We start from the raw sequence: 12500 nt of genomic DNA, 5'->3' as shown, positions 1-12500 counted from the left end.
TTTAGCGCCTTCAATGAAGTGTGGAGGTGAGAGGAAACACGGTAAGAAGTAAGTGTTTCCTCTCAGCACACACTCCACTCACTTGTGTCATCCGCGCAGCAATTCAGTAAATAAGAAATACTTTGTAACCTCTTGATTCCCTCCAATAGTAACAACACTGACGAGTCATGCGTAGTCATTTATTACTGATTGGTACATGTTGATGCAAATAAATAAATCGAATGATGAAGATGACTTGGTACAGAAATTGTCCTTGGACGAACAGCAGTGTCGGGTCAGGGCGAGGCCAAATGAGATCTAGATTTATTTGCCGTAGTACCGGAAGGACTCGTTGGACTCGTCGGACTCGAAGGAGGCGGAGCCGGTGTACTTGACGTCAGCGATGTAGCCAGAGTCGCCGTCCACGAAGTAAGACACCTGCTGCAGGCGACCGTCGGGAAGCTCCACGTAGTAGGAGCCCTTGGTGTTGTCACCGTCGCGGGCCTCCTGGTGGCCGAACTCGTTGCTGGAGGGTCGTGGTCCACGGCCCACTGGAAGTTGTACTGGGCCTCGGAGGACTCGTAGGACTCGAAGGACTCAGAGGACCTCTGTCAGAACACATCAAAGCAGTTCAACATACCCTCAGCCTTCGCGTCTCCCATTAATCCACAAAACTTTATATCATCATGAAGCAAACCTCCCTGACCACTCGTGACTCACCCTGGGGGCGTGGTAACGCCTGAACCCGCTCCTGCCGGCAGCAGCAAGGGCAGCAAGGCCCAAAAGGATGAGGATCTAAAATAATGAAAGAAATCAGTCATGAGTATTGTTCACATCAAGCGTGACTGAAAGTATGATGCAAGATGTGATAAGATGTGGGTGGCCAGCCGTGCCCTTTCGTGGCACACCCTTAGCCTCCAAGGGGCGCTGCGAGGCACCAGTATTCACCTTGGCGTTCATGGTGAGTGTGGAGTGGATGCAGCAGCTGACTGTGATGCTCCCATGCCTCGCCTCCAATATATACAGGCATCAGTTGGCACATGGGTCGAGTTTTTATTGGGAATTTCGCATCGCCCTGAGCCACCCACTCCTCCCGCCACTCCCGCCGCCAGAACAAAACACCTTGTGAAACATGTGAAGGTGAATGCTATTTTATCGATCAGCAAAGTGTATGGCCATCCTAGAACTCGCGCAATTCTAACGATCACTAGGATGACAAACTATCTCTCTCTCTCTCTCTCTCTCTCTCTCTCTCTCTCTCTCTCTCTCTCTCTCTCTCTCTCTCTCTCTCTCTCTCTCTCTCTCTCTCTCTCTCTCTCTCTCTCTCTCTCTCTCTCTCTCTCTCTCTCTCTCTCTCTCTCTCTCTCTCTCTCTCTCTCTCTCTCTCTCTCTCGGTTCATGAAGAGTAGCTTTCTTACAATTTGCGCGCGCACACACACACACACACACACACACACACACACACACACACACACACACACACACACACACACACACACACACACACACACACACACACACACACACGGCCCGGTAGCTCAGTGGTTAGAGCGCTGGCTTCACAAGCCAGAGGACCGGTGTTCGATTCCCCGGCCGGGTGGAGATATTTGGGTGTGTCTCCTTTCACGTGTAGCCCCTGTTCACCTAGCAGTGAGTAGGTACGGGATGTAAATCGAGGAGTTGTGAACTTGTTGTCCCGGTGTGTGGTGTGTGCCTGGTCTCAGGCCTATCCCAAGATCGGAAACAATGAGCTCTGAGCTCGTTCCGTAGGGTAACGTCTGGCTGTCTCGTCAGAGACTGCAGCAGATCAAACAGTGAATTACACACACACACACACACACACACACAGAGAGAGAGAGAGAGAGAGAGAGAGAGAGAGAGAGAGAGAGAGAGAGAGAGAGAGAGAGAGAGAGAGAGAGAGAGAGAGAGAATAAAAAAACACAAAAAAATCTTTAGAACAATACGAGGCCTACAAAACACTGAGGAAATTCAAAGGCCTAAATGAAAGACTGACTGAATGAATGGGCAGTAGCAAGTGCGTACATCAATGGTCTGAAAAGCGTCCAGCCATACAAAAGAGGTGACCTTGTTGGACGTTACCTAAGCTGGAACTTCTGTAGGGCTGAGAGAGGGAGTGGCGTGTTGGTGGTGAGCATAGATAGGAAGGAGGAGGAAAAAGTAGCCAGCAGTGGTTACCTTATAGAGATGAGAGAGCTGATCACAGGACCTCAATCAGCCTCGCATGGACGCAACATTCCAACACACTGAAGTGGCTCTGTAGACATCAGCATCTGTTCTGAGGTGTCTGATGCTTGCTTCACTCACTACCTGACTATTTGGCTGACTTAAATTGACTGATTAACTAACTGGTTGCTTCACTGCATAACTATTTTTATTTAGAAAGGGCATCAGATATGGGTTACAGAAATTACTATTAAAAAAAAGATCCACTGAGATGCTAGTCCCTGTACAGAGACAAAAGCGTTAGTCTACTTGTAAAATACTGGATAAGAGTCTTGAAACCCCTGGCTGACTGACTGATTGCTTTAAGGTGTCACCAGGCAGTAACAAGGCGCCGCTAGTGCATGGGTGTTCAGACAGACGCGCTTTACTCAGGGTTGCTGTAGACGTCACGTGTTGGTGCGAGTGTTTGTTTTCTCGTTAAGGTAATGAGTGGTGATTAGCTCCTTGTAGATCGTGAGCCACCTCCTCCTCCTCCATCTCCCAGGCTTCGTTGTCAAGGTCACAGCGGCAGTCACGGGTTGAGTTACGACGCCCTACAGAGTAAAGCGCCGTAGGAATATTGGTCAATTTGTTCCTGCCATAAATTATTGTCAATATTATAGGACACAAGTCGCCTTCCTTGGTACTGATAGCATATTTTGTGTTGATAAAGGTTTCCTCATGTCTCCTCTAGAGTCCAACGAGTCCTGTGAGGTCCAGTACGCTCTGAAGTCCTCCCGGTGTCTTTCGCTACAACAGTATCTCAAGATCAGCGCCAAGACTCGCGCAGGACAAGTCAGGAAGCCGTGAACACCGCGCCATGTTTGGACCACAGTGCGTTTGCTGTGATAACTGACAATGTAGACAGATGGCAACGGATATTTGTTTGTCGAAATAATGATATGTACAGTGTGCTGATTCCAGAGCCGTGACTGAGCAGTCAGGGTGGCTCCACAACACACGAGCAGGAGGAGACTTCACGCCGCTGATGTGCGGCTCTGTGTGGTGAATGCCCACCCATTCCCTGGTGACATGAAACAAAGCATTGTCTATCACTACTTTTATTTCATAAGTCCAATCATTAAATAAGCTAGATAAATAACAGATCCTTGGTGTCAGGAGTCTTGGGGTGTGGGATGAGCCCAGTGAGTGAGTGAGCTGCAGCCCCGTCAGTAGTAGTAGGTGCGGGAGCCAAGCCTCAGGAAGTTCCCTCCAGTCTTCCTGTGGTTGAAGGGAAGTTCCAGTGACTTCCTCGAGCCGAAACGATGTTTGAAAGAGCCGCTGGAATCAAAGCGGTGTTCGCGGGAGTCACTGGAATCGAAGTGGAGTTCGTCAGAGTCACTAGAGTAGAAACGGTGTTCTCCAGAGTTACTGGAACCGAAGCGGTGTTCGCGAGAGTCGCTGAAATCAAAGCTGTCCTCGTCAGAGTCACTGGAAAAGAAATGGTGTTCGCGAGAGTCGCTGGAATCGAAACGGCGCTCGTAAGACTCGTCTGATCCAGCGGCGCCGAGTCTGAAGAATGAGGTGCCGTACCTGGCGGGCGCGCGCAGCCTAGGGGCAGTGAAGAATGAGCCGCTTCTGGGCCTGGAAAAGTGGAAGTTGGGGGTGACAAAGACTCTTCCTTCACGGGACTCGAGGGAGTCAGTGGAGTAGCGCGGCCTGTGGACTTCTCGAGACTCAAAAGACTCATATGAGCCAGAGTCAGGGAAGCGAGCCTCGCCCTTGTGGGTGACCTCAGCCAGGTAGCCGCTGCCTCCGTGGACGCGGTATGAAACCTGCTGCAACCTGCCGTCAGGAAGATAGACGTGGTAGGAGCCCACGGTGCTGTCCAGGTCACGGGATTCCTGATGGCCGAAGTCGTTGCCAGAGCGTCCGTCTTGCACCGCGTAGCGGAAGTTGTAGTTTGGCCTGGCGGCGGCGGCGGCAGCGGCCAGGGCCAGGACGGTAACCAGCTGTGCGGAAAGAAACCGCTGCATTTACACAACCAAGGATTACAGATCCGAGTCGTGATTCGGATCGATTTCACAAATATTTCATACAGTCCAGCCCACTAACAGAAATACCACTTTCTTTTCCTCTGTTGTTTGCCGGGTGAAAATTAGTGAATCTGAGGAAAGCCGAGGCAAAGAGAGAGTGCAAACCTGAGTGTTCATGTCGTCGGTGAGTGCAAGCAAGCAGGTGTGCGTGCCGGTCCTGGCGTCAAACTCTTTATATATCGGCGTGGTGGGAACTGTTTCACCTTTTTAAGACGACTACAGCGTTGGGCAAGGCGCGATAAATGAGTTTGTTTCACGTGGTGGACATAAGCGGTTTCGCAACACTCTTAAAAACCAGTTTGACGATTATTGTTTTCCGCCCCATACTTCATCTTCCATCCGCAAACACCAAGGCGTTGCGCAATGCCAGCGTCTTTTTGTCAATGCTACAACCGCAACACTTTTATTCCCTGGAAAACATAAAAGTATTTCGTGACAATCTACACGAATTATTATTATAACGCAAATAAAAACATGATCAAATTTCTTCAATAGTTTATAACTTGTTCACAGACAATTGGTTTTCACTTTGTTCAGAATCAACACGAAATGAGATTGAAAAAAAAATCATAAACAGTTTGTTCGAGATTGGTTTTCAACTTTGACAAAAACAAACCAGAGGAGAGATTTGCCAATTCAGTTGAGCTTAGCTCAGCTATTGCCGTAGTTTTGTCTTTTACCAGTACTCACTGCCGTCGTCCTTCTCTTCCCACTGCTTTTCTCTCACCTGATGGAGACAATATCGCATCAATCACACAAACGTGAACATCAGAGATCCTTTTAAGTAAACATCAAGATCAAACACACTCACACGAGGCAGGACAGCAAGCACAGCACGCCGCCTCACGCACAGCTGAGGGCAAGTGAAAGGCGTGGTTGTGACAGATCAAAACGGCTCGTACATTCCACTGTGCCTGGATACGGGAATCTAATCGGCAGTGTTAGCAATAAGTTGTGCTCTTCATGGTTACGCACTTTCCACACAACTCCACCTACACTCTGCTCTCATTTAGCAGGATTAGGATTGCACACCACAGCGTCAATTCCTTTCGTGATTAATAAAAATTTTTTATATGGGAAATTATGGGAAACTGCTTGAGATGAGTCTGTTGAATCGGGGCAAAAAGTGGTCATGAAGAAGGCGGCGGCTGGCCTATATAACGCGTTCACAGCCCCTCAGCCTCAGTGCACACGCTGACTCCATCACACCACCATGAACACCAAGGTGTGTGTGTGTGTGTGTGTGTGTGTGTGTGTGTGTGTGTGTGTGTGTGTGTGTGTGTGTGTGTGATAGTCTTGAATAATCTTTCACTCTTCCTTCACCAAACTTCTGCCAAATACACACAACTTTGTCACCATCACGAAGGTGTCTGACTTATCACGCTTCTCCTCGCCAGGTCTTCCTCCTGCTGGCCATGGCCGCCCTTGCCGCTGCTGACTTCAGCTACGGCAGGCCCGACGTGAGTCCTTGATGTTTGTAGTAATTCGCTGAGTTTGAGATAAGATCACTGTCTGTCTGTCTGTCTGTCTGTTTGCCTGTCTGTCTCACATTTTGAAATCAATCAGCCTTAATTTCGCATTGATGCTGCGCCACTCAAGGCGGAATATTTAGGATCGTGTTGGCAACAATGCTGACATTTCAAAAGTTACGAGTCTGTCACAAGTCACCGACAAGACTTTACGGTAATTCACGAAGCACTGTGTGTCAGGCGGCTGTGGTCCCATGCTGTCCTTGCTGAAAGGCTGCACGCTGCTGTGGTCGGTGCAGGCGCTGCATCTTCCTGGCCAGTGTGTGCAGCAATGCCGCACGCAGCTAACAGTGTGAGTCTGGCTGAAACCATTGGTGACGTGACTCACAACTGTCTCCTTTGTGCTTCAGAGTCGCTCCTTCGAGTCCTTCGAGTCCTACGAGTCCGACGAGTTCACCAGGCCCAACTACGAGTTCCAGTGGGCTGTCAGGGACTCCTCCAGCGGCAACGACTTCGACCACAAGGAAGGTCGTGACGGCGAGGACACCCAGGGCGTGTACTCCGTGCACCTCCCTGACGGCCGCCGCCAGACCGTCACTTACGTCGTGGACGGTGACGACGGCTACGTGGCCGACGTCAAGTACGACGGCGTGGCTCGTTACCCCGACTCCCACTCCCGCGAGTCCTTCGAGTCCCGCTCCTTCGAGTCCAACGAGTTCTACCGCCCACCCAGACGACCCTCTTACTTCTAAGATTCCAGCGAGTCCAAGTCAACAAACAGACCGACAAGACCAATCCTCCTGCTGGCCGCTCGCCCTCCGCCGCCAACACTCCTACTATTTATTGCCCCTCTCATTGTTGACAATGGGACGAGCCACACTATTTATTGACAAATAAAACAAGCAAACATAGCCAAGAATTGTCTTTGTACTGTCCTTACCATATATTCCGCTTATTTGGATAATTTTATTGCAAATAAGTCGTTATTTCTCAGTAATAAAGACGTAACAGTGAACTTCTCATCACACATTTCACGAGGCGAGGCGACCTACACCGCATGCTGGTCAGCGGAGGTAAAAAAAAAAAAAAAATCACAAATTGATCACCCGAACCTGATTAATGAACTAAGACCAAGAAAAAAGAAACACAAGTAAGTTGAATGCAGTGAACAGACTGACACAGCAAAAGTATATAACTCGTATTGCATTATGTTCACACGCATGAAGGTGCGAGAGGTTTGTATCGGAATAAAACTGCAGTGACAGGGAAGGTGAAATTTGTGTTTCGCAAGGCGGCGCTGAGCAGGGAGCGAGCGTGGCTTGAACTCGTTCCGTGATCATGTCTGCTTTGTTATTTCTTGAAGACACACAAGAGTGAACCAGCAGAGGTCAGCCACATGTTCTGTCTGATTGCTAATTAAAATATCATTGTTTATCTTCCAATCTGATACACATACTTGCACCTACCCACCCACACCCACCCACACACACACACACACACACACACACACACACACACACACACACACACACACACACACACACACACACACACACACACACACACACACACACACACACACACACACACACACACACACACACACAGAGAGAGAGAGAGAGAGAGAGAGAGAGAGAGAGAGAGAGAGAGAGAGAGAGAGAGAGAGAGAGAGAGAGAGAGAGAGAGAGAGAGAGAGAGAGAGAGAGACTTGCTGCATAAACAATAATTAGTTACTGAAGTGTACATTAGACCGACGTGTAAATAATGACTGTCACTCTCATGGACTAATGGAAAGAATTATTTAGTAGAAAGTTAACCACCCTAGCCAGTCTGTGAGCCAGTGAGTCACCAGGCGGCGGCGAGGCAGTGCACCACGCAAGGACATGCAAGCAGTACATTGTTAAGAAATTATTCACTATCTGTTCATTCGTACTCCATAATCAATGCAATGTGAAGGAGGGAGTGTATATTTAGCATGTTTGTTTCGAAGTCACTCAGGTTGACAAACAGAATTAGAATAAACATACGAGAAAGGATTTGTGTCATTTTTTTTTTTTTACCATTATTATACCAATCACACAGTAGTATCTCTCGCGCCGCACCATCCACTCCTCCACGGCCAAGACTCCCAGCATTCCCCACCGGTAAAGTCTTCCTATTTTGATCCACACGGCTGCAGCAAAAGTGAGAGCTGTACGCAACAATTTGAAAACGTAACTTAATTTTCTACAAAACAAGAGCATACATGAAAATTTATTGAAAGCATATGTCATTAACCTCTTCAGTACCATAACACGTTTTCATATTGATTCTACTTACTATTTGATGATTTTATACAGCTTCAGAAACTTATGTGGGGGATTAAAATAGTGAAGACTGGCCATTAATCTTCTGACCTCCATTACCTTTCATAATATAAATAAAATCGTCTAATCATACCCAAAACAAGAGATAAAAAACGTCCCAGTACATAAGGGATTAAGCACACTTCAAATATTGTTATAAGTCTTGAATGGCCGCCGTGGTACAGTGGAACCATGCGTGCTTTGGGGTCCGAGGGGTCTCTAAGCACACGGGTTCGAATCCTGTCCACGGTCCGAGTGTAGGTTGGGCTTCCTCACTCGGGGGAACGGTTTCCTGGCGGGTGGGCTTTGGGATAGGAGGTACCACAAAAAGTATCCCCTTTAGCCCATAAATTCCCGTGAAAAAAGTCCACATGGTGTAAATAAATAAAAGAAAAGAAAAACACACACGACTGCTGCAAAAGTGAGAGCTGTACGTAACAATTTGAAAACGTAACCAATTTTCTATCAAACAAAAGCATATATGAAAATGAACTGAAAGGATATCTCATGAAGCACATTCAAATATTGCTAAAAGTCTAGCAAAAAACACTACTGCAGCAAATATGAACGATGTACGTCACTATTTGAAAACGTAACCTATTTTCTACAAAACAAACACACATAGAAAGCAAGTTATTGAAGTCTCATTAATTGAAAGCATATCTGAAGAACATTCGAATACCATTATAAGCTTATCAAAAAAAGTACATCAGAAATTACAGTTTGATGACATGTAAACCAAACCATCAACGCACATAAGAACTTACAAACAAACGTGAGCGGCGTTGGGAAGGGTGTAATAAAGCAAATAACAGGTGATCCAATACTAAACTCTCTGCGAAATACCAAACCATGAGGCACACAGTAAATACACGAATGAAAACACTGTAGCGTCTGCCGTGCCGTCCTCAGCTGCTTCAGGCCGCCACCCCGCATTGAAGGACACGATAGGGGCAATGTCAGTGCGGCACATGACAAGCAGGATTCAGATTTACGAGCCGGGTGTTTGCTGGGCCAGATGTGACGAGTCTGCTACTCAAAACTTACGAAAGACTTCATCAGCGCGGGATGACTCGTGTGCTGCTACTCAGACTTGTGATGTTTGCAGTATTTACTTTAGTTTGTTTTTATTTCGCCACTAATTAATTGAATATCCGCACATGTCCTCTTTAAAGCAACTAGATTCCTTTCAAAGAAAAAGGAAAAGAAAAACGTCTGAGATGAGTCTGGCGTTGATTCACTAATCAGGGCAAAAAGTGGTCATGAAGAAGGCGGCGGCTGGCCTATATAACGCGATCACAGCCCCTCAGCCTCAGTGCACACGCTGACTCCATCACAACACCATGAACACCAAGGTGTGTGTGTGTGTGTGTGTGTGTGTGTGTGTGTGTGTGTGTGTGTGTGTGTGTGTGATAGTCTTGAATAATCTTTCACTCTTCCTTCACCAAACTTCTGCCAAATACACACAACTTTGTCACCATCACGAAGGTGTCTGACTTATCACGCTTCTCCTCGCCAGGTCTTCCTCCTGCTGGCCATGGCCGCCCTTGCCGCTGCTGACTTCAGCTACGGCAGGCCCGACGTGAGTCCTTGATGTTTGTAGTAATTCGCTGAGTTTGAGATAAGATCACTGTCTGTCTGTCTGTCTGTCTGTCTGTTTGCCTGTCTGTCTCACATTTTGAAATCAATCAGCCTTAATTTCGCATTGATGCTGCGCCACTCAAGGCGGAATATTTAGGATCGTGTTGGCAACAATGCTGACATTTCAAAAGTTACGAGTCTGTCACAAGTCACCGACAAGACTTTACGGTAGTTCACGAGGCACTGTGTGTCAGGCGGCTGTGGTCCCATGCTGTCCTTGCTGAAAGGCTGCACGCTGCTGTGGTCGGTGCAGGCGCTGCATCTTCCTGGCCTGTGTGTGCAGCAATGCCGCACGCAGCTAGCAGTGTGAGTGTGGCTGAAACCATTGGTGACGTGACTCACAACTGTCTCCTTTGTGCTTCAGAGTCGCTCCTTCGAGTCCTTCGAGTCCTACGAGTCCGACGAGTTCACCAGGCCCAACTACGAGTTCCAGTGGGCTGTCAGGGACTCCTCCAGCGGCAACGACTTCGACCACAAGGAAGGTCGTGACGGCGAGGATACCCAGGGCGTGTACTCCGTGCACCTCCCTGACGGCCGCCGCCAGACCGTCACTTATGTCGTGGACGGTGACGACGGCTACGTGGCCGACGTCAAGTACGACGGCGTGGCTCGTTACCCCGACTCCCACTCCCGCGAGTCCTTCGAGTCCCGCTCCTTCGAGTCCAACGAGTTCTACCGCCCACCCAGACGACCCTCTTACTTCTAAGATTCCAGCGAGTCCAAGTCAACAAACAGACCGACGAGACCAATCCTCCTGCTGGCCGCTCGCCCTCCGCCGCCAACACTCCTACTATTTATTGCCCCTCTCATTGTTGACAATGGGACGAGCCACACTATTTATTGACAAATAAAACAAGCAAACATAGCCAAGAATTGTCATTACCTCAGACCTCAGACTAATTCTAATACACAATTATGTTTCGTGATGAAAAGAGTAACATTCTAAGACACTGGCACATCTACGCTTTATCTTCGCCTTCATCCTGACTCATTCCTCTATTCCTACATGCGTTAGTGATTCATTCCAGAAGACAGACACATTGTGACATTCTTGCTGCCACAACAGCCATTCCTAAAACACTCTATCACAAATGGCGCCACTCAAATACACGTCCTGGAGGAGGATGTGGGCACTGCCGCCTGCCACTGCTGGGATTCATATCGCCAGGTTAGCGACAGAGATGCGTTCATCAATACATCAACTTTGAAAACCTCATTACCTGAATACCACACTTACACAAATAGAAACATTGCAACACTGCACAGTATGTCTCTCTCTCTCTCTCTCTCTCTCTCTCTCTCTCTCTCTCTCTCTCTCTATCTATCTATCACACACACACACACACACACACACACACACACACACACACACACACACACACACACACACACACACACACACACACACACCGCCACAAGCACCACCATCACACCATAATTACACAGCCACAGTCTCATCCACTGTTGCCTAGATGGCCGCCACACTTCCTGACACACCTCCGGCATCACCACGACAGGCGCTGATAAGGTCAATACACCACCACGTCAGCCACCACCGCCACTAACACCTCGACATTCAGGTTGTGTGAACTATGAACTATCAACTCGCAAACTTTATAAATTATATTAATCTGAAAGTTTCAAGACAATTATCCTTAAATTTGCGATGATTCTCTACCTGTTTCTTTGGATTGGTACCTCAGTTTTTTTCTCTTTTTTGTTTTCCTTAACCAGTGATCTTACATGTAAAGTTAAAGGAATGTGCGTATAAGGTGCTGGCTTTCTCTCTTAGTATGAAGGTTAAGAAAATGAGGAGGTAAGAATGAGATAATTAACTGTATTTGTTTTCATCTCTCTTTTGACTTTTTTTTTTTTCACCAGAGACACATAAAGAGAATAAACTAAATGGAATGTACAAAATAAACTGTTGCTTTTTTCTCTCAGTAAGTACTAAGGTCAAGAAAATTAGGAGGTACGGATACTATGAGATGATTCATTGTATTTTTCTTTTCATTTTGTTTTCCTTCACCAGAGACTTTACATAAAACGATGTACGGGAAAGGTGTTGATTTTTCTCTCTTGGTAAGCATGAAGGTCGAAAGAAATTAAGAGTTAAGAATACTATGTGATAATGAATTGTATCTGCTTTTACTTTCTTTTTTATTTTATTTTATTTCACCAGAGACCTTACATAAAACGAACAAACTGAAGGAAATGTACAAATAAGGTGTTCATTTTCTCTCTTGGTGAGTATGAAGGCCGAAAAAAAAGGAGTTAACAATAATATGAGATAATTAATTGTATCTGCTTTATTTTTTTTTTCATTTCATTTCGTTTCCCCAGAGACCTTATATTAAAAAAAAAAAAAAAACAAGAGAAAGTACAACGATGATGTTGCTTTTTCCTCTCTTGGTAATCATTAGGGTCGAGAAATCAAGAGTTAAGAATGGTATGAGATAATTCATTGTATTTGTGACTAAAAGATTCATTGTATACCAGGATGCTTGCCAACTTTCCACGTCTCGGCTTGGAAAAATTCTGCTACTTGAATGCATTTAGTAAACACGTCCTCAGTCTTCACGGTAACTTCACACATCAGTAGGAAATAAATGATACAATTTGTGCTTTAAAAGATCATATCAAAACATTTCTAGATTCTTACGTAAAAATAGGAAAAATAATGTCATGTCAAAGCATATGTTTCTCTAAGGTCATTGAATAGCATGTCTTGAGTCTTCTAAATCCACATCGCTAAGCACTTCTTTAATTTTTTCACTACTATTTGGCACATCTTTCCTTAATCACTA

General features: G+C 46.5%; 3 protein-coding genes and 1 pseudogene across 3 annotated transcripts; 2 read left to right on the top strand and 2 right to left on the bottom strand.

Moving 5' to 3' along the window:
* Positions 1-165: 165 nt before the first annotated feature.
* LOC123501302 lies at positions 166-1034 on the bottom strand (annotated as a pseudogene).
* Positions 1035-3264: 2230 nt separating this feature from the next.
* On the bottom strand, positions 3265-4588 carry LOC123501287. Its single transcript, XM_045250042.1, has 2 exons — positions 4344-4588; positions 3265-4154 (listed from the first exon to the last, which is right to left on the bottom strand). Exons 1-2 carry the CDS (start codon positions 4353-4355, stop codon positions 3372-3374), a joined length of 795 nt encoding a protein of 264 aa, XP_045105977.1. The 5' UTR covers positions 4356-4588; the 3' UTR covers positions 3265-3371.
* An 813-nt stretch (positions 4589-5401) lies between these two features.
* On the top strand, positions 5402-6623 carry LOC123501293 (larval cuticle protein A3A-like). Its single transcript, XM_045250050.1, has 3 exons — positions 5402-5463; positions 5636-5698; positions 6118-6623. Exons 1-3 carry the CDS (start codon positions 5452-5454, stop codon positions 6457-6459), a joined length of 417 nt encoding a protein of 138 aa, XP_045105985.1. The 5' UTR covers positions 5402-5451; the 3' UTR covers positions 6460-6623.
* A 2736-nt stretch (positions 6624-9359) lies between these two features.
* Positions 9360-10563, top strand: LOC123501294 (larval cuticle protein A3A-like). Its single transcript, XM_045250051.1, has 3 exons — positions 9360-9407; positions 9572-9634; positions 10058-10563. The coding sequence occupies exons 1-3, from the start codon at positions 9396-9398 to the stop codon at positions 10397-10399; spliced, it is 417 nt and encodes a 138-aa protein (XP_045105986.1). The 5' UTR covers positions 9360-9395; the 3' UTR covers positions 10400-10563.
* The last annotated feature ends 1937 nt before the right edge of the window (positions 10564-12500 follow it).

This window comes from Portunus trituberculatus, chromosome 9, assembly GCF_017591435.1.
Source record: "Portunus trituberculatus isolate SZX2019 chromosome 9, ASM1759143v1, whole genome shotgun sequence".
Lineage (NCBI taxonomy): Eukaryota > Metazoa > Arthropoda > Malacostraca > Decapoda > Portunidae > Portunus > Portunus trituberculatus.
Note: the sequence above shows the minus strand (reverse complement) of the source record. Positions and strands in the feature narration are given on the sequence as shown.